At 44.8% G+C, this 25,203-nt stretch overlaps 4 protein-coding genes across 4 annotated transcripts; 3 read left to right on the top strand and 1 right to left on the bottom strand.

Moving 5' to 3' along the window:
• Positions 1-2,128: 2,128 nt before the first annotated feature.
• Positions 2,129-7,088, top strand: LOC308296443 (single-strand DNA endonuclease ASTE1-like). The gene is made up of 4 exons (XM_080739732.1): positions 2,129-2,641; positions 4,486-4,684; positions 5,438-5,582; positions 5,922-7,088. The coding sequence occupies exons 1-4, from the start codon at positions 2,606-2,608 to the stop codon at positions 6,325-6,327; spliced, it is 786 nt and encodes a 261-aa protein (XP_080595858.1). The 5' UTR covers positions 2,129-2,605; the 3' UTR covers positions 6,328-7,088.
• A 1,948-nt stretch (positions 7,089-9,036) lies between these two features.
• On the top strand, positions 9,037-13,007 carry LOC308297368 (single-strand DNA endonuclease ASTE1-like; the record flags this gene model as incomplete). The annotated part of the gene is made up of 4 exons (XM_080740780.1): positions 9,037-10,287; positions 10,932-11,130; positions 12,255-12,270; positions 12,605-13,007. The coding sequence occupies 4 exons, from the start codon at positions 9,037-9,039 to the stop codon at positions 13,005-13,007; spliced, it is 1,869 nt and encodes a 622-aa protein (XP_080596906.1).
• Positions 13,008-21,356: 8,349 nt separating this feature from the next.
• On the top strand, positions 21,357-22,373 carry LOC308297367 (GTPase IMAP family member 9-like; the record flags this gene model as incomplete). Its single annotated transcript, XM_080740779.1, has 1 exon — positions 21,357-22,373. One exon carries the CDS (start codon positions 21,357-21,359, stop codon positions 22,371-22,373), a length of 1,017 nt encoding a protein of 338 aa, XP_080596905.1.
• Positions 22,374-23,311: 938 nt separating this feature from the next.
• On the bottom strand, positions 23,312-24,688 carry LOC308297366 (N-glycosylase/DNA lyase-like; the record flags this gene model as incomplete). Its single annotated transcript, XM_080740778.1, has 2 exons — positions 23,312-23,385; positions 23,554-24,688. The coding sequence occupies 2 exons, from the start codon at positions 24,686-24,688 to the stop codon at positions 23,312-23,314; spliced, it is 1,209 nt and encodes a 402-aa protein (XP_080596904.1).
• Between the last annotated feature and the right edge of the window lie 515 nt (positions 24,689-25,203).

The following is a 25,203-nucleotide window of genomic DNA, read 5'->3' as shown; positions in this document are numbered from 1 at the left end:
TGAGGGGGTTAAAATGTTTAATGGTTAACATATGCCCTTTCAGGGGTGTAAGAACTTGTTACCATGAGAGAGATTGTCATGTGCTACAGTTGAATTAGTCCATATTCAACTAACTGCCACTACTTGGAGTAAAGTAGGTGAGATTACGGCATTCAAGCGAGGATCAAACACGCTCACTCTCACACTTGTTTAAGTATGGAAATGAAGGTTCTTGCACAGGTGATTATTTTGGCTTTATAAACACCATAGTAAATGTCCTATGTGGTGGAAAGTTGATAAGGGAGGTTACTCATAACAAGGAAGTTAAATGGGCAATGCATCATGGGTAGTGTAGTCTATGTACCATACACATTCACACTGTTATCAGTCTAGCAGTGTTGCCAGGTCTGCCCATTATAAGCAACTTGGTCTTGTTTCCCCATAACTTCTAGTTGTGGGTTGTTTTGTTCGGGCTTGTTCTGAAGTGAAGTTGCTTATTTGGCTTGCTTTCAACATCCTTCCAACATGCTTCCTGTTAGAATCAGCCTAGTCTGTGTGCAGAGTGGGTTAATTCCCTTTTTGAGCCACATGAGGTCAAGCAGCTACTGTGTGTGTAGTGTGTGGGGAGAGTTGAAGACTTGTTAGAAGGTTGCATGGGAAAAGTACAGTTGCGTGATGGTACAGGTCTTCTAAAAGGAGATCCTAGGAAGCTCTCCCTATTTACTCAGGAACCTTTGAGAGAGAGGTTTGAGTGAGAGGGATATTCCAGCATGGTGAGAGGCTTGTTCACTGCTAAATGCTATTGTTAGCGCATTTGGAACCTTGAGTTGTATAGAGTAAGAGGATACATTCCAGCATGGGGAGAGGCTTGTTCACTGCTAAATGCTAATGTTAGAGGCTAATGCTAGTAACTCAGGGGTTGTCATTGTCTCATGCTACAACGCTAGCATGGCAGCACTGGGATAGACATGTGAAAAGCTTGTTCACTGCTAAATGCTTATGTTAGCGGCTAACGCTAGTAACTCTCAGGATGTCATATGTCTTGTGCTACAAACGCTAGCATGATAACACTTAAGTGGCCATGTGAAATGGATAAACTGAGTTGATTACTGTATCTATGCACAGCCAGTACATGCTGAACGTTGTTCGGAACAGCGTTAAACACTTGTTCTGTAATTTTGCTCACTGAAAGGCTCTTCGGTGTAAACTATTTACTGCAGGCTGGCTGTTGCTTGACTCTACCATTTCTCAGTATGCTCAACTTATGCTCATGCTAAAGCTGCTACATGTCTGTTGCTAACAACACATTTCATTTCCAGGCTTCTTTCTTTATCAGTTGTGCTGCTATCTCGGATGCTACAATGATCACATAATTGTGCTAATGGCTTGTTGCTGCTGCTTCAGTCGGATACTATCATGTGTCCTATAATTTCAGCTATTGCTAGCTCCACTCAAACTGCTGCTGCCTGCTAGCATAACTGCTAATAATTACAGCTAATGCTACTGCTAGTTAATGCTGACATCATGTTTAACTTTACAGGCATCAGGTCTTATCATTGCAGCTTCAAGCTAAAGCTGCTACATGTTCTGCTAAATTGTGTTTTTCTTTATAGCTTCTTGCTGAGGCTGCTACATGTCTGCTGCTAACATCATGTTTAATTTTTCAGCTTCATGCTGGAGCTGCTGCAACATTTCATTGCAGCGTTGTGCTGCAGCTGCTGCGTGCTTTCTGCTAACATGTTTATATTTATAGTTTCATCCACTAGTGTATAATACCATGAGGCCAGTCAGGAGCCGGTCGGCACTGCAGAGGGCATTGCTACTACAGCTTCAGCTAACGCTACTACTGCTGCAACCATGAGCCTGCCTGCCTGCCTGCACGCTGCCTGCCTGCCTGCTGCACGCTGCCTGCCCGCCTGCTGCACGCTGCCTGCCCGCCTGCTGCACGCCCGCCCGCCCGCCTGCCTGCTGCACGCCCGCCCCCTGCTGGCCCGCCTGCTTGCGCGCTACAGATTCGGCAGACGGGAGTGGCTGCCTGCCTGTTTCATGAGCGACATCCATGTGTCGGGAATGGGATGATCGAGGATTCTGGATCGAGGATGCTCACCTGGACCTCCTCCCGAAGCCATGAAAGGCAGGTCATTCGTTAATCAAACTGCATCTTCATCTAAAGGCATAATTATATGGCTGATAAGTCAGATGTATTATATAGATTGCATGGTGATGGATGATAATAATTATAATTATAGTAATGATGATCGTTGCAACAAGGCTCAAGATGATTCTAAGTATATTAAAGTCTCTGCAGCACCTTATGATGGTAGGAGTTAATTAATATTCAGCCGGGTAGTGCAACAAGGCAATCCAGTCTACGTTCTCAACTAATACTTCTTTTTATCCTCCATTTCATGGTATCTGTGTGGCCTCTGGCGAGGCAAGCTGTATCTGACCTTGGAAGGATGGCTACCAGAGATGCTTCCTGCAGCAACGTGGATGGCTCCACACCTGTACATCTCTCTATGCATTCAACTGGGCTGGCTCCATCACTGAAGCTATGGACACTGGTCCTCAGCAGTTATGACGTTGCATTTGCCAGGAAGGAGGACATTCTGGCGACCCAAAAAGCATGGGCAGAGGAGACGGTTCTATCCGAGGCATCAAGGTGGTTGGCACAGGCATCGCAGCTGTTAGGGATTATTCAATCGCATGGTTACGTCCAATAACATGGGTAACCTTAAACGGCTCACTGGGGGTACAGCTCGGCAAGCGTAGCTGATCCATTGTGTACTTATTTGTATGATTCTTAAAAAATCATCTGCTTAAGTAAAATATATAAATAATTATCAAATAATGCAATTAAATCAATCCAAGGCCAGCGGGGTGGCTGCCCCCGCTCATATGGTCTTTGCAAGAACATCTGCTTCTTGATAAAGTACATAACTGTTATATTTAAACTTTAAAATAAATGTATCCAAGGCCAGCGGGGTGGCTGCCCCCGCTCATATGGTCTTTGCAAGAACATCTGCTTCTTGATAAAGTAAAAGTTATGTAAAATAACTGTTTTATTTAAACTTTAAAATAAATTAATCCAAGGCCAGCGGGGTGGCTGCCCCCGCTCATATGGTCTTTGCAAGAACATCTGCTTCTTGATAAAGTAAAGTTATGTAAAATAACTGTTATATTTAAACTTTAAAATAAATTAATCCAAGGCCAGCGGGGTGGCTGCCCCCGCTCATATGGTCTTTGCAAGAACATCTGCTTCTTGATAAAGTAAAGTTATGTAAAATAACTGTTATATTTAAACTTTAAAATAAATTAATCCAAGGCCAGCGGGGTGGCTGCCCCCGCTCATATGGTCTTTGCAAGAACATCTGCTTCTTGATAAAGTAAAAGCTATCACATAACCAGAGTCTGACTGACCAGGTTTTATGTGGCGTGGGTTCCGTGTTTTGGGGGGTTTTACGCGCTCTCTGGGATGGCCGAGCTCGGCCAGAACAGAGAGCAAGCTTAATTCGTTTTGGGGGGTATTGCTATGCGTTCCCTGATTTTGCTTAGCAGACTCAGAAAAGCCTGCACAAAATTCAGGGAGCATCTCCGAACACGGAGCCCTTCAAACGCCAAAATTAACTGTATTCCATTTATGCAATAAATGGTTAAATCTGCTTTACCTGTATTCAGTTTATGCAATAAATGGTTAAATCTTCTTGACGTGAATGTTCGTGCCTAAAATGAAGCGTCAGCGTTAGTTTATGCAGGACATGGGAGTCAAGTGCTGCTCGGCTGTAGTCAGTTGTCAGTCAGCTCTGTTCTCATACCTCATTAACATATCTGCTGGTCATTATGTCACATGACTGCCATACTCCAATCAAAGCTCTCATCAGTAGGGGAGGCTCCTTTAAATAGAGCTTGCTTCTCTACCAATGCTTGGTTCCGGAGCTTCGGGATCATTTGCTGCTTACCTCCACCACCCCAGCCTCCACCTTTGCACGATCAGTCTGGCTAAATACTTGTGATTGTCTGATTAAGTTACATGTCAATGTAAAGTACTGTGATCTTGAGTTTCATGTCAATGTTGTTAAACTCAATACTGTGATTTTGACTAAGTTCATGTCAATGTTGTTAAGCTCAATACTGTGATCTGATTATGTTACATACTATGATCTGATTATGTTACATGTCTTGTTACATGTCTTGCTATTCTATCCCTATGGGGGGTATTGCTATGCGTTCCCTGATTTTGCTTAGCAGACTCAGAAAAGCCTGCACAAAATTCAGGGAGCATCTCCGAACACGGAGCCCTTCAAACGCCAAAATTAACTGTATTCCATTTATGCAATAAATGGTTAAATCTGCTTTACCTGTATTCAGTTTATGCAATAAATGGTTAAATCTTCTTGACGTGAATGTTCGTGCCTAAACTTAGGCTACAAATGATTGATGCTTCTGTTACTTAATTGTGTGTTGTGTATTTGTTTAATTGTGTGTTGTGTATTTGTTGTTTAACAGGCTGAGCAGTCCGTTCTTGAACGGGTATTTTTGGAGACACTTGGGGTGAGCCACAGCTCTTTGAAGAGAGTGCCAGAAAACCTGCGCCTGCCAGTGGCTGTCACTTGTTACTGGTTGCAGCACAGCAGTCCTCCCCCTGACAAGAAGGTCATCCAGGCTCTGCTGCTTGGAATGGTGGCTGGAGAAATGAACAGACAAGGTAGGACAACCAAAGAAGAAATGTGCATGCATACAGGATACTGTAGTCTTCGACTATGAGCTAAATACTAAACACACACACACACACACACACACACACACACACACACACACACACACACAGAGTAACTATTCTATGATAGGCCTGGATTACAATTTCCATGACAAACCGTCATTAATATTCAGCGTAATTATGTGAATATTTAGCGTTTTATTGAATAACTTATTTGAAGCCCCCAACCCATCTTTTGTTAATTGGGCCTCATAGAAAGTTACTATTTTACTGAGGATATAATTCATAGAAAAGTAATAATATAAATGTTTGAATGGTTACATCTCCAAAATATTTTGGATATCCTTTCCAAGCAGTCAAACGTAAACCCCTATCAGAGTCAGTACTGCGGTGAAGAGCTATCCACCGCGGTGTAGTCTTTTTGAGTCATAAAACTACAACGTTACGTCATTCCTCGCGGTGAAGAGCTTTCCACCGCGAGTCCCGACACATCTCTCTGTTTTTACTTTCAGACAGATAGGCTCTTCACCCCGTTCACTGATTGGTCGACCTGGACCAGTCAGTCACGGTGAATAGGACTTCACCGTGACTAACTATGATGGCCTCCACTTATTTTCTGACTTGAGGTGGAAAGCTTTCCACCTAAAATTTGCAGTGGATAGCTCTTCTGATAGAGGCTTTACTTGACAATAAATATATAAGAATAGTGACATCAATCGTAAATGTGTGTGTTTGTTGTAGGCTTGAAGCGCCACATAAAGAACCACAGACACAAAATGGATTTGTGTGTAGCTCATGCATACAATCAATGGCAGGTCTGCTTAAAGGACAGCATTCACCTCAACCAGCTACTGTGTTTTCCTCTACCAGAGCCTCAAATCTCATGGTAAGGCACCTTTACGGGTCAATGTTTACACTCTCCGAATTACAAGAACACTGGGGATGGTGATATTGTCATTTAAAGTATCAAGTAGAATGGAGGGGTCCCCAAGGCCAAGGGGTCTGTACTTCCCTTGAGTACATAAAAATAGTATAATTAATTATATATTATTAGTAGCAGTAGCAGTAGTAGTATTCTGTTGGAATGGATATAATAAAATAAATGGAATTGGGTGTAGTTAAGGCTGCAGATTTGGACTATTTCCAAGCCGATCTGATAGGTCTCAGTTAATGCTATGATGATGATCTTAATGTGTCTAACCTTTAATTTTCTGTTGTTGAGCAGGTTGTACAAGGGAACACTGGTCCACTACCTGGTGCATAGGCTGAGGCAGGGGGCAGACACTGAGCAGCTCTTGCAGAAGGCCACCAGCAGGCTACACTACAAGACCTTGCTTACTGCTATGCTCCAGAGTCAGGAGGATGTTGTGTCCACCACCACGCCAACCAGGAGGAGAGGCGCAGCTCCAAAGCAGCACCCGCCAGGAGATGACCTGACCGCCCACCTGGGTGTCCTGCGGCACCTGGAAGAAGACCTGGAAAAAGATGGAAGGACGGGCGACACAGTAACTCAAGAGGAACACTCAGGCTGGGATTCAGTATTGGTGAAAACACGCTACAAGGCCAAAGACAGGGGCCAAAGGCCCAAGAACCCTGAACTTTCCCGAAAGCAGGGGCATGTTGCATGGTAGGCACTTCCTAACGCAGATCAGATTCTTCTTTTTTTCTAGGAAGGTAGGCTATCTTCTGAAACAACCATTTGGACAAATAAAAAGGACACATTTCATGGGTTCACGAGGTGTACTGTAAGTGTTCTGCTATTCTGTTCAATCTTTACAAGTACTTCCATTCCTCCACCATGCGTGATGGCTCTTCAGCATTTATTTTCTTTTTAAAATCTTCAACAGGAGTTGAAGTGCATGTTTAAAATAAAATAAGAAAATAGAGACCCCCCCCCCCCCCCACACACACACACACAAGCATTCGTCTGATGTGAGTGACCATTTTATGCAGAATTATATTAGGTATTTGTTTATCATGTTACACACTCATTTTCCTGACTACTACCTTGTTTATTTGCTTCAGTACACGCCTATATGACCTCTTAGTATGTATAATAAATTACAGACTCCTGCTCCTTTATCCATTTGTAGATTACCAAGACATCCAAAAGTCACTGTATTTCTATAGCTATAAGCTGCTTTGATATAAGAATATCAATATCAATCAAATATCATGATGTCTTTCACCAAATAATACCAATATTGTAAACATTTTATTTATTGTGACCATAGGTCGCAGATTAGTATGTAAATGGTCACCACAGCGTGTCCGTATGTGTGTATCTCTGTCTGTCTGTCACGCCTGCATGACACTGTGGTGCTATGGGTTTGTCGCTCTGACATCATGCTCTGATGTCACTGTGATGTCAGGGGAATCGGAAGCATTTGAAAGTTGCGGGAGTCAACATAAAAAGAAAAAAGAAAAGAAAAAATAAACAAACAGTCTGGCAACACAAGACTACTTAACCCCTAATTGCTCCTAGAATGGCTGCTCACTGCTTCTAGTGATTATAGGGTGGGTAAATGCAAAGGACAAATATCACCTATTCGCAAAAAATACAGTGAAAAAAAGTGACCCCAAAGAGTGGCGAGTGCAACTAGCCTTACATTAAGAAGCATTCTGCTGAGACTTTCGCATTGTGACGTTAGGGCAACGGCAGACGCGTCTTACCGACTTGTCAGACAGGTCGGAGCATGGTCGGCAAAACTGCAATTGCAGCTCTACACAAGTACAAATGCGAAATATAGCACACCGCAGAAGTTCTGCAAGATGTATGCGACTTCTGCGGAAGCCTTTTTTAATGTATTAGTCCGTATTTTTAAATAAAATTTGTTTTAACCAAGTGTACTGCTTTTCCTCGTTAGCTGCGACAGCGCCCGTTGGTGGCTGGGAAGCATTATTGTGCATTCTTTCGTATACACATACGTCATGTCCTTGTATGAGCGAATGGGGGAATGGATGAACGTCACGTGATAAGTGCAGCCATGTTTAACCAAACCAGTGATGCTCGATTTGGAATCGACACACACTTAGTAAAAACTCATTTTATAAAAAAATACGGACTAATTCATTAAACAAGGCTTCCGCAGAAGTCGCATACATCTTGCAGAACTTCTGCGGTGTGCTATATTTCGCATTTGTTCATGTGTAGAGCCGCAATTGCAGTTTTGCCGAACATGCCCCCCACTTTGAGAACCAGTGAACATACCGGTAATAGACAGGTTACAATAATATGGTAGATTTGATAGCCTGCATGGCAAGTAGGCTACTAACGCTACTAAAACTAAAACTTTATTTTTATTTTGTTTCTACAATAACAATTTAACATTGGCCTACTCAAGATATAAAGATGACAGCAAATTGATTGTGTTTTATGTATGTAACACAAGGTTGAAATTTTAGTTCCTAATTTCTGGTTTCAGTTCACTGTTTCAGGTTTTATCTGTCCGTAAATGTGTGTCCCCCATGTCCATATATGGTCATTTCAGTCCAGAATGAACAGGTGTTATCTGTCCCGTACGTCCAGAATATGTGTGTAGTGTCTGATGATTGGATACTTTGAGGATTGGTCAAGCTTCACATGACAATTCGGCCCTCCAGATAAAATAGTTCATTCATAAAGAATGTATTGATCATTCATAACTCTAGAACACATAGAATAAAAGTTCACCGCTTCACTTATATTTGACTGGCCTATAGGACAGAAAGGTGTCTGAACCATGGCCTTGCAGAAAGTAAACAAATTGAGTCAGGCAGGTGGTCAACCATCATCAGATCTTTGAATAGGCTCTTGTGCATAATGGTAATCCTGGGTTTGTCCAGAAGGTGGCATACATAGCCTACCCATCTCCTGTTCTGGTTCAGTTTATCATAGCCTCAGCAGACTTGAAATGGACACACACATCCTTCTGAGCATGTCATATAATGCTAGGAAACGGTTAGGCCATGCCTACCTCTTGAAATGTAATTAAAAAGTAGTGTGAGGTGAGCAGTGCTATTTATGAGTTAATTTCATCAAGCGTCCTGCGAAGCTTGGTCAATTGGACCCTGGGCGTACAACAAACTTTGAGCCGTTCGTGCCAAGATGTAGGCCATATCTTGGCCAGATGTACCGGTAGGCCACGCCTCAGTTTACTTGCCCGGCCGGACAGTTTTTATGGCGCTATCATCAACAACATATACCCTTATCTCCCCCCATTCACCACATGACATCAGTGACTGAGGTAAGGAAATGAAACTTGAGGAAGAGAAAATTTGCTATAAATATGCCTGTTTCCACTGACTGGTCAACAAGGCAGTGAAGGGCTGAAGGCACAGAATCTGATTCTGAACTCACAATGGGGGTCTGGGGCTTGTCTACCTTTATCAAGAACAACTGTCAGATATTTAGAGATATTCGTTTCAAAAACAGTAAGCTTATTATTGACGGCTGCAACTTGTATCATTTGCTCTATTTTAACACTGGCTTGGAACAGAACTATGGTGGAGAGTATGATGCATTTGATGACCTTATTACAAAGTTTGTCAAAGCTCTGAGAAACTGTGGGATTGAACCTTACGTAGTACTGGATGGGGGGTCAGTCTGCTGCGGTGGGCCAGTCTGCTGCAATATAGAATATGTTCATGAAGAAAGGTTCAGAAAAGCCCATATTGCAGCTATGGGTGGTAAGGAGAACATCCTGCCTATCCTGGTTAATTTGGTGTTCAAACAGACACTGACCAACCTGAAGGTGCCATTCGCTCAGTGCTTTGGAGAGGCTGACAGCCAAATCGCCTCCTTGGCTAGAGAGTGGAGGTGCCCGGTATTGAGCAACGACAGTGACTTCTATGTCTTTGACCTCCCCGGGGGTTTTCTGCCCATCTCGCACTTCAAGTGGGACGCAGTGTCACAGAGCGGGAGCCGGAGATATATTCCCTGCAAATATTACATCACATCCAGCTTCTGCGTCTATTTCAATATTAAAATCCAACTCCTGCCTCTCATGGCTGCACTGGGCGGCAACAACTATGTCAAGCTGCATGACATGGGCCTGTCATTGCGCTGGGATGAATACAGCAGAGAGGGGAGCCGCTTTGATGGGATAGTGCGTTGGCTGAAGAACTTTCAGAGTCCCGATGATGCTTTGACGGCGGTGCTAGGGCGGTGCTGGGTCTTCTTGAGCACACAAAGAGAGGCTGAGGTCCTGCAGGCTTTGACTCTGGGAATGAAGGCGTACCAGTTCCCTTCAAGCTGCCTTGTCCGGTTCTTCAACGATGGAACAGCGCCGGATCTCGAACCAGAGGCGGTGGGCATAGTCCCCGACTGGGCTCGCCTTCCTTTGACTCAGGGCCGGTTGACCGCCGACATTCTGAACGTGCTGCTGAACGGATCAGTGGTCCAGCCTTGGCAGGTGGACCTTGCCCACCTGCCAAGCGCCAATATTACTTCTCGGCCCATCCGACAGGTGATGTACGGGCTGCTGTTGGGTAGTAAGACAGGAACCAGCGTGAAGGAATGGGACAGAGAGGGCACACAGCTGTCAGAGATCACGGTCGGACCAATCGTCCGTGGTGTTGCGCAGAGACTAAAACTAGACTTACTGCATCAGGTAAGATAGCATATTTTGTTTGTTTTACATAGCTACAGATCTGAAGGCATAGTTAAATGTGGAGCAAGGTTGCCTTATGCTGTAAAAAGAAAGACACATAACTTAGGCTACAAATGATGCTTCTGTTACTTAATTGTGTGTTGTGTATTTGTTTAAAGGACAACTTTAGTTTCTTACAACAAGGATTCATATTTTAGATTGTGATTAAATAATATAAAAGATGAGTGTTAAAATTATTTAATGTACTTCTTTCTACTGTTTTAGAGATTCTTATTTCAGTGGTTGGGGGCATGCGTACAAGTGGCTAAATATGTCATTTTACACAGAATAAGCCCATTCCCAAGATACAACGCAACCTTCCATGGTTGGATGTGACTTATGGGGGCTAGAAGTGTTACCGTAAATAGCAATAAAGAAACTGCTGGCTTATTGTGTCTAAAAAGACCACTTGTACGCATGCCCCCATGCGTACGCATGCCCCACATTTTAGCACGGTAAATGCGATAAAACAATAGAACGAAGCAAATGAAAACATTTTAACACTCACTTTTTCTTTTTCATAATTACAATCTAAAATATGAACCCTTGTTGTGAAAAAACAAAGTTGTCCTTTAATTGTGTGTTGTGTATTTGTTGTTTAACAGGCAGAGCAGTCCGTTCTTGAACGGGTATTTTTGGAGACACTTGGGGTGAGCCACAGCTCTTTGAAGAGAGTGCCAGAAAACCTGCGCCTGCCAGTGGCTGTCACTTGTTACTGGTTGCAGCACAGCAGTCCTCCCCCTGACAAGAAGGTCATCCAGGCTCTGCTGATTGGAATGGTGGCTGGAGAAATGAACAGACAAGGTAGGACAACCAAAGAAGAAATGTGCATGCATACAGGATACTGTAGTCTTCGACTATGAGCTAAATACTAAACAAACACACACACACACACACACACACACACACACACACACACACACACACACACACACACACACACACACACACACACACACACACACACACACACAGTAACTATTCTATGATAGGCCTGGAGAACAATTTCCATGACAAATTAATAATTAATATTCAGCGTAATTATGTGAATATTTAGCGTTTTATTGAATAACTTATTTGAAGCCCCCAACTAGGGTGACCAGATGTCCCCCTTTGCGTGGGACAGTCCCACATTTCCATGACTTTTCAGGCGTCCCACAAATTGAGACTTTGTCCCACATCGAGACCGGCACGCAGGCTCCAGTATTAATCAATGCGCAGGTGTTGATGGGTGAGCAAGCTAGACACGTACAGCATTGCTCTCTCACGTGAATAAATTATAGGGTTGGGTATCCTCCTAATAATTGGCTTTCCATTGTAAATCTCTCTCATTGTCTCTTTCCCTGCAAGATGTTTTTAAGCCTGTTAAAATATCATGAGAAAAATATCCCCTAGGCTACAGCAGGTTACTAACAAAACGATAGGCAGTATCAAATGACCTCAAAGCATTTAATAGCAAGCAACTTAAGTAGCCTAAGTTGCTATTAAACCCCTCGCCTGCCCGAGTGCCCGTCCCACATTGTCCCACACAAACAATACTTCTGTCCCTCGAATAACCAGTTTGGATCTGGTCACCCTACCCCCAACCCATCTTTTGTTAACTGGGTCTCATAGAAAGTTACTATTTTACTTAGGATATCATTCATAGAAAAGTAATAATATAAATGTTTGAATGTTTACATCTCCTTTCCAAGCAGTCAAACTTACTTGACAATAAATAAATAAAAATAAGAATAGTGACATCAATCGTGTGTACTGTAGGCTATATGTGGCTGTAAATGTGTGTGTTTTTGTTGTAGGCTTGAAGCACCACATAAAGAACCACAGTCACAAACTGGATTTGGGTGTAGCTCATGCATACAATCAATGGCAGGTCTGCTTAAAGGACAGCATTCACCTCAACCAGCTACTGTGTTTTCCTCTACCAGAACCTCAAATCGCATGGTAAGGCACCTTTACGGGTCAATGTTTACACTCTCTGAATTACAAGAACACTGGGGATGGCGATATTGTCATTTAAAGTATCAAGTAGAAAGGAGGGGTCCCCAAGGGGTCTGTACTTCCCTTGAGTACATAAAAATAGTATAATTAATTTATATATTATTAGTAGCAGTAGAAGTAGTAGTATTCTGTTGGACTGGATATTATAAAATAAATGGAATTGGGCGTAGTTAAGGCTGCAGAATTGGACGATTTCCAAGCCGATCTGATATGTCTGAGTTAATGCTATGATGATGCTCTTAATGTGTCTAACCTTTCATTTTCTGCTGTTGAGCAGGTTGTACAAGGGAACACTGGTCCACTACCTGGTGCATAGGCTGAGGCAGGGGGCAGACACTGAGCAGCTCTTGCAGAAGGCCACCAGCAGGCTACACTACAAGACCTTGCTTACTGCTATGCTCCAGAGTCAGGAGGATGTTGTGTCCACCACGCCAACCAGGAGGAGAGGCGCAGCTCCAAAGCAGCACCCGCCAGTAGATGACCTGACTGCCCACCTGGACGTCCTGCGGCTCCTGGAAGAAGACCTGGAAAAAGACGGAAGGAGGGGCGACACAGTAACTCAAGAGGAACACTCAGGCTGGGATTCAGTATTGGTGAAAACACGCTACAAGGCCAAAGACAGGGGCCAAAGGCCCAAGAACCCTGAACTTTCCCGAAAGCAGGGGCATGTTGCATGGTAGGCACGTCCTAATGCAGATCAGATTCATTTCTCTAGGAAGGTATAGGCTAGCTTCTGAAACAACGATTTGGACAAATAAAAAGGACACATTTCATGGGTTCACGAGGTGTGCTGAGTATGAAAGTGTTCTGCTATTCTGTTCTACTATTCTGTTCAATCTTCCGTTCCTCCACCATGTGTGATGTTGGAGCCGGCGCCGGAAGCTCGGTACAACGTCTGCGCAATGCACTATGGGGCGTTGGAAAGCCGTGGATAGACGAAGGGTTTTTCTCATGTGGATACTCTGATGTTTCTTTCCGAGTCCCTAACTCACTGAAAGACTTGTATGCACACAAAGGGTTTTTCCCCAGTATGGATACGCCGGTGTGTCTTCAGGTTACTCAACACACTGAAACTCTTGTCACACTGTTTACAGACAAAGGGCTCTTCCCCAGTGTGGATACGCTCGTGTCTCTTCAGGTTATCTAGCTTACTGAAACTCTTGTCACACTGTTTACAGATGAAGGGTTGTTCTCCAGTGTGGATACGCTGGTGATTCTTCAGAGTCCCTAACTCACTGAAATCCTTGTCACACTGTTTACACACAAAGGGTTGTTCTCCAGTGTGGACACGCTGGTGTGTCTTCAGAGCCCCTATCTGACTGAAACCCTTGTCACACTGTTTACACACATAGGGTTTTTCTCCAGTGTGAATACACTGGTGTGTCTTCAGAGTCCCTAACTCACTGAAACCCTTGTCGCACTGTTTACACACAAAGGGTTTTTCTCCAGTGTGGAACGCTGGTGATTCTTCATGCAGATCAGATACATTTTTCTAGGAAGGTATAGGCTAGCTTCTGAAACAACCATTTGGAAAAATAAAAAGGACAAATTTCATGGGTTCACGAGGTGTGCCGAGTATGAAAGTGTTCTGCTATTCTGTTCTGCTATTCTGTTCAATCTTCCATTCCTCCACCATGTGTGATGCCTCTTCAGCATTTATTTTATTTTTTAAAAGTCCAATCCGAACTCGTTCCGGCCCGTGGTGTTGGAGCACGGCCAGACATCAATCTCGCTATAGATCCTACCCGTCTCCTTGACCGTCCCTAAGGGATCCTTACCCATCCAATCTAACGTCTAGAGATCGCCTATTTATAAGACAAGGTGTAAAAGGGACACAGACAGACAGGGTTTTGGGTCTCGAGCTGACAAAGTCCCTGGTGTAGAGTCTGTAGACCAGTGGTTCACAAACAGTGGGTCGGGACACATGTTTGGGTCACGGACCCATTTTTATGGGTCACAGGTCAATATCCCTTTTTTTGGTTTCCTAATTTTATTTTTTGAAGCGGTGAAAGCCGCTTCCAAGGTGTGGCTTTGTCTGTCCCGTACATGTCCCCCCCATCTGATTCCTCAATTTTGTCTGTTCCGTACATGTCCCGTGCATGCTTGACCAATTGAGGATTGGTCAAGCTTCACATGCCAATTTGGCCCTCCAGACAAAATCATTCATTCATTCAAGAATTCATAAAAATAGATCTAGAACACAGATTTCATAGCTCTAGAACACATAGAATAAAAATTCACCGCTTCACTTCGAAGCGAGGTTTAATTGCCAGACCCATGAAATGGGTAGGCCTACATAAGCAAATGTCGGTCTGTCCGGGTTTTCTATATAAAGGGTATATATGATGATGACATGATGATGACATGCCTACAAAAGGCATGATGTCATAAATGATGATGACAGACAGGGGGTCTGGCACAACCAGGTTGACCTGGTCTAGTTTTTGAGCGGTGCTAACCGCTCCTATAGACCGCTTAGAAAAAATGATGTCACAAATGATGTCACAAATGATGATGACATGAGTCCGCTAGACCAATGAAACACTTCGATTCTGTTGATCTGTCCATGATGTCATAGTCACATAGGCACCCGATTGGTTAACTCTGATTTAGAACGCGTTTAGGCCGCCTAAATTACGTCATAAAAAATTATTGAGCGGTGCTAACATTGAATTTCAAAATAGTTCATTTGAATTTCTCAATTGTATGAGTCATGTATTATCTATAATACATGAAAACAAACCACACTTTTAGACAGAGCGCTTTAATCACAGGGCCCTGTCTAAAAGTGTGGTTTGTTTTCATGTATTATAGAGATATCCAGCTCAAGACAATTTTGAAATTCAAAGAATATAAATAAACAGCTTATCACAAATGATGATGACATGAGTCCACTAGACCAATGAAACACTTCGATTCTGTTGATCTGTCCATGACGTCATAGTCACATAGGCACCCGATTGGTTAACTCTGATTTAGAACGCGTTTAGGCCGCCTAAATTACGTAATAAAAAAATATTGAGCGGTGCTAACCTTGAATTTCAAAATAGTTCATTTGAATTTCTCAATTGTATGAGTCATGTATTATTATCTATAATACATGAAAACAAACCACACTTTTAGACAGAGCGCTTTAATCACAGGGCCCTGTCTAAAAGTGTGGTTTGTTTTCATGTATTATAGAGATATCCAGCTCAAGACAATTTTGAAATTCAAAGAATATAAATAAACAGCTTATGATTATCATGTAGATCGAAGTACGAGCTTTACCACGCCTAACCAACCCCATATCCTGGACACTTCATGGGAGTGAAAATACAGTAGAACCTCCTTCTCCTCTTTGGATCTGCAACTACTGTTGAATTTTGTACAATCGGTCTCTCATCTTGCCGGCCTTCTGGCTAAACTGGGACAGTGATCATGAAGGTGATACCTATAATAATGTCATGTTTGGCAGATCCTTGCGGATGTCAGCACTGAGTGACAGAGAGAATGTTTGCAAGATGTCTAGAATGTCTAGAACCACTCCACAGCAGATGTGGGAAAGTCTCGACCAAACAAGTCCAGTATTTGTCTGCAACTCTACAGATCCTTTTGTCATTGTGGTTAAAGTAAAGCAATAGAAACTGTGCATGACATTCCAGCTGCTCTTCATGCTCTTTGGTCTTGGGCTTCTCAGCCATCATTTGCAAGAAGACATCAAATATCGTCCCAACAGAAATAACACTCTGCCACATGCCAGACTTGTCTTTTTGAATGACTTTGTCTTCAAAGTATCTTAACATGACCTTTCAGGGTCATTAGAATGCACTATCCTCATGTATTCTAATATTTAGGTACCGGTATGTAGACATGGCAAAGTCCAGCTTATGGTCCTTATAGTACCAGTACTCATCCAGACACAGCCCCACACAGAACACCTGGAACACAAAGAAGGGGGCGGTGGCTCTCTCCCTGAAGAGCTCAAGGAAATCAGGCACCATCAACAGTTGGGTCTCTCCTTAGGTCCTCTGTACAGGTGGGTCTCTCCTTAGGTCCTCTTCCTCAGGTGGGTCTCTCCTTAGGTCCTTAGGTCCCACTTCTCCAGGTATTCTTTGTCTTTCTTCAGGTGATGAATAACACCGGTAGGTTTCCCCCGCACAGTCCTTTCCAAAGTTTCCTCTGCCTTCTGGATGCCGAGTCTGAAGTCGGCCACATTTGGACGCAGCTTCCGTCCCCTATGGTAAACAGCCAGTGCAGATTCAAAATCCCCCATGGTGCACAGTGCCTCTGCCTTACAGTACAATCCCTTGTAAAATGTCTTGTCATGTTTAAGAGATGCCTCAGTGTCCCTTAAAGCATTTTCTGGATCCCCCATCTTCAGGAAACATTTAGATCGCTCAGCGAGGCAGTCCTTGTCTTCCACCTTGAGCATTAATCCCATGGAATAGCTTTCTATAGCTTTGATATAGTGCCCCTTTTGGTACAACTGATCTCCCATTGCCAAATAACTTTGAAATGTCGGGAAGAAGGGGATGACCTTTGGTGGGACGACCTTTGGCGCTGGGGCTCCTTCCGTGTCAATCATGGTGGCGGCCATTTCAGCCTTTATGTGGTGCTCGCTGCTCGTGCGATACCAGACAATTATGATCCGCTTTTGGAGAAATTACCTGTGTTGGTTTGACTGCTGCTTTTATATCCGTTACGCTGACAGATCTACCCATGACGTCATCCATTGCTTTGTGGAGTTCAGTTTTGAAGCCTTGATTTCGGCAAATTAGATGTACTGTAGCCTACATGTAGGCTACACATTTCCGTATGCTACATGAACACATCACATTGTGACTGTAAGTAAGCTATGTAGGTACATTGCGAAGAAAAGGCTTGAAATCAAAGTTCACAGTATATCATTGCGACCGTAGGTCGCATTTACTACCAAAACCTCCACCGGCTGTCCGTCTGTGAGTCAGTGAGTCAGTGAGTGAGTCACACTTTTGCCCTGCTCATATCTCCACAACCGTTGCCCCCATCCATGCCAAATGTTGCACACACACTCCTTACCTGCCAAACTACAACCTCCAAGGACCCCCAGAGCTCCAGGGACCCCCAGGTCCCTGGGGGACCCCCAGGTGTAAAGAAATGTCCCTCCGTGAGTGACACGTCACACGTCACACTTTTGCCCTGCTCATATCTCCACAACCGTTGCCCCCATCCATGCCACATTTTGCACACACTCCTTACCTGGCAAACTACAACCTCCAAGGACCCCTGGAGCTCCAGGGACCTCCAGGTCCCTGGGGGACCCCCAGGTGTAAAAAATGACCACATGTGCAAAAATGACCAAATGACCACCCCAACGGGGCTGCTCACAGGGAATTCCTGGGGACCACCCACTCCTGGTGCTCCAGAACGGATGCAAAAGTGGTGGCGCCCCCAGTGGAGGACCCCCTCCACTGCAGCTCACATAAAATGCCGTAACTCGGGCTAGGAGCGTCCGGGAGAGCCGGGGCCGGTACCTATTCGTCCGCCAAGGCAACGCGGAGACCCCACCCCTCATTTCTCACATGGCCCCCTTCTAGCGCCACCTGCAGGCCGATTTTTAAAACACATTTTTGGACACTGCTCCTACAGTTTTTGCCCTAAAATCACGCAAATCGCTACACAGTATGTCTACACTCATCCCATCAACATGAATCTGTCCCATATAGCGCCACCTTCAGGCCGATTTTTAAAAAACACATTTTTGGACACTGCTCCTACAGATTTTGCCCTAAAATCACGGAAATCACTACACAGCATGTCTACATCAACATGGATCAGGAAGATTTTGGAAAAACCCATTTTTGCCCTATTTGTGGAGATAAGCGACCATCTCCCGATTAGGGAGTCTTACTGGTACTCCCTAAATATTTCTGCACCGCTCACTTCGCACGGGTGCGATTTCAGGTTCAGATTTCAGATTGTGAATACTAAACTGCTCATGTTGAATTCGGGCTATTTCATGGTTAGAACAGTTATTGATCGATCACGGCCATTTGATTGAAGACACACAAAGCATTATTATTATTATTATAGATTATTTAAAGAAAAACAAGGCTTGAAAATTGTCCACAATGTATCTCCCTAAATATATTTGCACCGCTCACTTCGCACGGGTGCGATTTTTTATTTAGTAGATAACATTTTTTTTTTTTTTGTGAAAACAGCAGATCTGCTATATTTTCACTAGTTTGGGCGACACAGCACCAAATCTCACTTTGGTGTCCGGAGTTGAGGAACAGCCCCTCCGGTGTAGACCAGGGTTTCCTGCAGCGCTTTATTGGCCAGGCGGGCCACCCGGCCTAAAATCTGTAGCACCCGGCCATGAGTGGTGAAAATTATGCAAAATTCCTCCTAAACATGCAAAACAAACTATACTGGCCAAGCCTTTTTCTGGCAGGAAACCCTGTAGACAGCAGCTCCCATGTTAGAGGTTGCGGTGTGCGTTTCGTGTGCTCTCACCTCAGGTCTCAGTGTATTCCCTTCATTTCCTGTCTGTTCTGCTCAGGCTTGGAGCAGCTTGACCTAGCTGTCACTGGCGAGCAATTCACCTTGTAAAGAGTCAGATAAGCTCCAACAAACATAATTCAATATATGCTAATCGGGTCAATATATTCCAAGACAAATTGTCAAGATTTAAAAAAAATATCAGATCTACTGCAGAGTAGTTCCGGAGCGGTGGTGTGAATGGTCCCGTCTTTCCCTAATGGGACTTATCGTGGGTAGCTACTGGGATGTAAGTCGGGACTTGATCAACCCCAGCTGGGTCACCCAAGTGAGGGGTATGATGTTGTGAGACCCGAAACCCTGATGAGCTTGGGCTAGCTACATCACTGAGGATACGTCCCAGGTGCATCCATGCAATGTTTTTTTATTTTTTGTTATAGACGAAGGGTTTTTCTCATGTGGATACGCTTATGTTTCTTCTGAGTCCCTAACTCACTGAAAGACTTGTAGCACTGCACACAAAGGGTTTTTCCCCAGTATGGATACGCCGCTGGTGTGTCTTCAGGTTACTCAACACACTGAAACTCTTGTCACGCTGGTGTGTCTTCAGGTTAGCTAGCTTACTGAAACTCTTGTCACAATGTTTACAGATGAAGGGTTGTTCTCCAGTGTGGATACGCTGGTGATTCTTCAGAGTCTGTAAGTCACTGAAATTCTTGTCACACTGTTTACACACAAAGGGTTGTTCTCCAGTGTGGACACGCTGGTGTGTCTTCAGAGCCCCTATCTGACTGAAACCCTTGTCACACTGTTTACACACATAGGGTTTTTCTCCAGTGTGAATACGCTGGTGCTTCTTCAGAGTCCCTAACTCACTGAAACCCTTGTCACACTGTTTACACACAAAGGGTTTTTCTCCAGTGTGGATACGCTGGTGATTCTTCAGATTCCCTATCTGACTGAAACCCTTGTCACACTGTTTACACACATAGGGTTTTTCTCCATTGTGGACACGCTGGTGTGTCTTCAGGTTATCTAGCTGACTGAAACCCTTGTCACACTGTTTACACACAAAGGGTTTTTCTCCAGTGTGGATACGCTGGTGTTTCTTCAAGGTACCTAGCTGACTGAAACTCCTGTCACACTGTTTACACACAAAGGGCTTTTCTCCAGTGTGGATACGCTGGTGTGTCTTCAGGGTAAATAGCGCACTGAAATTCTTGTCACACTGTTTACACTTGAAAGGTTTTTCTCCAGTGTGGACATGCTGTGTCGATACATGAATGAAACTCTTATCACATATGAGGTGTTCTTTCGTTTGTAAGCCATCACATTTTTTTTTACTTCTCCTGGCTGAGTTGAAGTCCTTGCAAGATCTTGGTTGGTCTGTCTCTCCTTGTTGCTGGCTGGTTACACAGCTGGTGATTGTCTGACAGGAAGATGAGGTCAGCTGTCCATTGCTCATCATTTGACAGTAGAGGTTGTTGTGGCTCCTCTTCATGTTTTCATGGAGGGTGGCGCGAGACGTGACGGCGTATGGACACGTATGGAACAGGAGACCTGTGTGTTGGAAGACTGGTTTATGGACACCGTTGCTGCTGCCACTTGGACAGTACCGGTAAATTGGAAGGGTTTCTTTGTCTCTTGCAGGGTGGAAAGACTAATATATACTCTGTCAATCTATTTCTCCCCCTCTGTGTCTCTATATATCGCTGTCTCTCTGACTCACAGTACACAGTGTATGCAAGCAAAGAATTTCTCTTGGTCGTAGCCAAACTAAATGTGACGTTTAAAAACAGCGTCACATCTTATTCAGGTCGATCAGAGCTCTGGTCTGACATCACACAACACAAACCATTGACATAATTATTAATAACACCGATTTGCACATCTGACAGTAGGAATTCATCCAACTGTGAATTTAGCTGAATCATTGAATCAAGTTGATGACCAAACCCAGAATTAAAGGCAGCTTGCAGTCAAAAATGCCTCAATATTATGACCCATTTCAGGGTAAAGGGATATTTCCCTTTCAAAAAAAGCTTTTGGTCATTTTTCGTCTAATCAGGCTTTTGTGAACATCCCAGACAGATTTTAATTTGCTTGATTCAATATTAGATAGATATTTGATATTCGTTTTATCAGACACTCCCGCCCATGGGGCCCCTTCCTATACAAACCCATTGTAACTTCAAACTCCATTTGAACCATGATAGATTCATCAAAAACACTTGTCTTTTTTCGGATGACTCATACTGTCCTCCTATTACGTGAGCTGGCCGTGTTTTTTCCGATAACCTTTTTTTTTATTATTTTTAATATTTTGGGGGGAAAATGGAAGAAATGTAATACAATAAAAATAAATGAAAAATGTTATACACCACTGGCACTAAATGAAAAAAGTTATACACCACTGGCACTATACTGTATGTATACATTCCGTCAATCTCGTTTTTTTATGCCCACAAATGGAAATGACTGACATGACGTCGCTGCTGGGAGACAGGTGCAAGTAAATAAGGTGTGCTCTTCATTTTGTATTTCTATATTTCAAGACATTGACAATGTTTCTCACTCTCAGCCAGTCGCGGTGGCAGAGCACCGACTGTCACACGCAACACAGGAACGGTTGGCTCTCACTCTTTAGGCTGCTCGTGCTGGCCACGTTATGTAGTCACATCTTCACTGCTGAAGTCCAGACACAAGGCAGAGATTCTACACACCCCAAAGAGCTCATACTCATTCTGATAGGAAAGACCGGAGTGGGAAAGAGTGCCTCTGGAAACACCATCCTGGGGAGGAACGTATTCAAAGAGGACGTTTCACCAGAGTCGGTGACGGCGCGTTGCCAGAAGGAAGAGGAGGTAACGGCGGGCGGAAGGACGATCGAGGTCGTCGACACGCCGGGCCTCTATGACACCAACATGACCCAAGAGGAGCTAAAGAGAAGGATCGAGGAGTGCGTCGCGCTCTCCGTGCCGGGACCCCACGCCTTCCTGCTGGTGATCAGCCTGAAGGCGAGATTCACCGAGGAGGAGAGGAATACCGTCAGGTGGATCCAGGACAACTTTGGCGCCGACGCCTCCATGTACACCGTGGTTCTGTTCACGCACGCGGACCTGCTGCGGCACAAGTCGCTGGAGGACTACCTGAGGGAGAGCGAAGAGCTGAGGAGACTGATCCACTCGTGCGGGGGGAGGTACCATTCGCTCGTCAACGGCCTGGCGGCCGCGCCCCACAGCCAAGTCGAGGACTTGCTGGAGAAGATAGAGGGAATGGTGGAGTACAACGGAGGAAGGCACTACACCAATGACATGTACCGGGAAGCGCAGCAGAAGCTTCAGGATGAGAGGACGAGGAGGGAGGAGGAGGACGTTAGACGGAAGAAAGAAGAGGAGGAAAGGATTAAAGAGGAAAAAAGAAGGTCTTGGTGTAAAGTGACATATTTAACCAGTCTGGGATTAATCGCTAAAGGATTAATTGGTGGAGGGGCATATTTGTCCTCCACTTTGTTAGTGTCTCTGGGTGCATACCTGGGAATCACTGAAGGCCACGAATGCTTGAAATACATGTTTGAATGACAAGTGAGGCACCACGCTGTGGCGCAGACAATGGGGAAACTGCACTAGTAGGCTATATCGCTGTCTTATCTGTTTTTTTGGAAATGAATGCCCTGCTTGATCATACCACAGTCAGCATCACACAAAAGTAGCAGATCCACAAGCTCGAAGTGGCGTGAAGTGACGCGTTTTGATGTCATACAGGTGACGTAAATAGGCCTAAGGCTCTGAATTTTATATTTCTATATTTGGAGACATTGACAATGCCTCTCAGCCGATCACAACGTCACACAAAACTAACCGTGATGTTAATGCACGGGACTAACTCTTAAACCAGACGGTGCAATCCGACACACAGAAACAAAAACAATATCACTTTTCATTTCTAGGTTGAGGAGCTTCTAACACACTACTGTTGCAGGAATCTTCCAACCTACAGGAGGTGGTGCTATAAAGCCAACTAAGCGACATCCTAAGGGCTAAGGACACATTACCCCCCCCCCCCCCCCCCTCCGGGAACGTTCCCTTTTCTTAATTAACTAGAGGCCTGCGCCTCTTTCATAGTGATGTGAAACCTGACAAATCATAAAGTGTCATGTGAAGCGCATCAATCCATCAATCCTCAAGCTTATCATACACATGCATGCCTGTTTATGCCCATCAAGGGTGTTTCCCATTGGATGACTTCACCCCGTGTTTTTTTCAAGGGTTTTCCCATTGGATGACGTAAGCGAGGACTCACAGACAGACAGACAGACGGACATAGGTTTCCCTAATTTAGAGTTAGATGAAGGGTGCTCCACTGCCGACATTGTGCCGGTGTCGGACGGCGTCAAAAAATGAACAGGAAGGAATTTGGCGTGCAACGTCGAGCACCAACATGTTTGGTGTGTCGCAAAGTTGTGGTACGTGGCCGCTTACCTCCTGGCTGTCCTCGGCGGCAATTCAAGGGAATCGAGTTAGCCTCCATACCCGCAGGTGACACAGTAACAGCCCCGGCTGGTAGGGCCTCCTTCCGGGGCAGTGTCTGATTCTGTTGTGGAAGAGAAAATGGAGAAGAAAGAGTCCCTCTGGGCTCTATACTAGGGTGTTTTCTGTTTCCCTGTATCGTGGGGAAATAACATAAATTCCGTTATTTCCCCACAATGACGGTCAGCAATCCATCTGTGACGTGTTAATGAGCTTCCAGGACGCTTCACACTTCTGTTCTGGTCTTTCTTAATGTTCTTCTTCCCTGCTTCCTCCTCCTGCTTCACAGACGCCGTTTCTTTCATCTTCTGGAACTTTTTGAGGTCTGCGCAGAACAACACCGAGTGCGCCCAACCAGCGTAAGGACCCCATAGCTGTCTGAAGAAATCGCCGATCTCTCTGTGAACTCTGTCGGTGAGACTCTTCTGTCCGCTGCCAGCAGCACAGCTGTAGTCTCGCCTGGCGATCTGCCAGACGTGCGTGTCCACGGGCACGGCGTCCGCCTTGTCTAAGGACATCAGACACACACAGTCTGCCACCTTGATGCCCACACCAGGTAGGGTGCGTAGAGCATCACGGGCCTGCAGATACGGGACCTCACGTAGGTTCTGGAGCCACTGAGCTCCGTGGAGCTCCAGGATCTTCTGAGCGCTCTGCTGCAGGAAGCGAGCCCTGTAGCCAAAGCCCAGATCCCTCAGACACGCCTCCACACTGCTGTCTGACAGTGCCTCCAGGGAGGGGAAGCGGTAGTAGCTGCTTTGGTCCAGCGTGGCCAGTGGAGCGCCCAGGGCCTGGCACAGCCTCTCCACCATGCCCTGGATACGAGAGATGTGGTTGTTGGACGTGCAGATGAAGGAAAAGAGGCACTCTGTGGGCTCCTGGCGCAGCATTCGCACACCAGTGAAAATGTCTGCTATACGCTTGAAGTGGGGGTCTGCCGCTCCCCACTCCCTGTACAGATCCTCCAGATTCACGTCCAGCTGGAAGTAATCTCTCAGCATGGCTTCTTCCTCCAGGACGGGGACATCTGCTGCCTCTCCATCCTCCTCCTTCACTCTTCTTAACGTCTTCTCGGACTTGATTGGCTCCCGGCGTGACTCTGTGGCCCTCCTCTTCCTGCCAGCCCCCTCCTCTTCCTCTTCCTGTGTGTGTTGGTTCTGATAGGTGTGGTACCACAGGGTGTCCTCCGTCTGGGTCAGGGTCCACACCCGTCCCCCCATCACCCCGGTCCAGTGGCCGTCTGCTGTCTCCCTCCAACGGAAGGTCTGTCCGCAGCCCAGAGTCAGGTCCAGTCTTAGTTCTGACCTGGCACAGCACAGAGAACCCCACGCCTTGGTACCTGCAGACAACAGTGCATGTCTGGCCATGCTTGTGATGCTGAGGAGATGAAGTCACTTTAATAATAATAATATGCTGCTCTCTATGTCACACAACTCACTGTGTGTACACTACTTCTGCAATCTGCATTCCTACATTCATATCCTGATGTGTCAGCTTTAAATATAACTATATATAGTACGTTCATAAACACTCGTTAGTTACACTTGTCTGTTTATTTGGTTTATATTATTATTATTAGCCTACAAAACATACATTATGCCCTATTTTATAGCTCAACTATTTAAAAATCGCACCCGTGCGAAGTGAGCGGTGCAAATATATTTAGGGAGATACATTGTGGACAATTTTCAAGCCTTGTTTTTCTTTAAATAACTAGACCAGGTCAACCTGGTTGTGCCAGACCCCCTGTCTGTCATCATCATTTATGACATCATGCCTTTTGTAGGCATGTCATCATCATGTCATCATCATATATACCCTTTATATAGAAAACCCGGACCGACAGACATTTGCTTATGTAGGCCTACCCATTTCATGGGTC

The sequence above is a fragment of the Nannobrachium achirus genome (assembly GCF_963921795.1).
Source record: "Nannobrachium achirus genome assembly, chromosome: 13".
NCBI lineage: Eukaryota > Metazoa > Chordata > Actinopteri > Myctophiformes > Myctophidae > Nannobrachium > Nannobrachium achirus.
This window is presented reverse-complemented; position numbering and strand designations above follow the sequence as displayed.

Excerpts from the sequence above, each read along its gene's own strand:
- LOC308296443 (XM_080739732.1), top strand. The coding sequence starts at position 2,606 with ATGGGCAGAGGAGACGGTTCTATCCGAGGCATCAAG. Across the intron at positions 2,642-4,485 it reads GTTCTATCCGAGGCATCAAG|GCTGAGCAGTCCGTTCTTGA; the intron begins GTGGTTGGCACA and ends GTTGTTTAACAG. Across the intron at positions 5,583-5,921 it reads CCAGAGCCTCAAATCTCATG|GTTGTACAAGGGAACACTGG; the intron begins GTAAGGCACCTT and ends GTTGTTGAGCAG.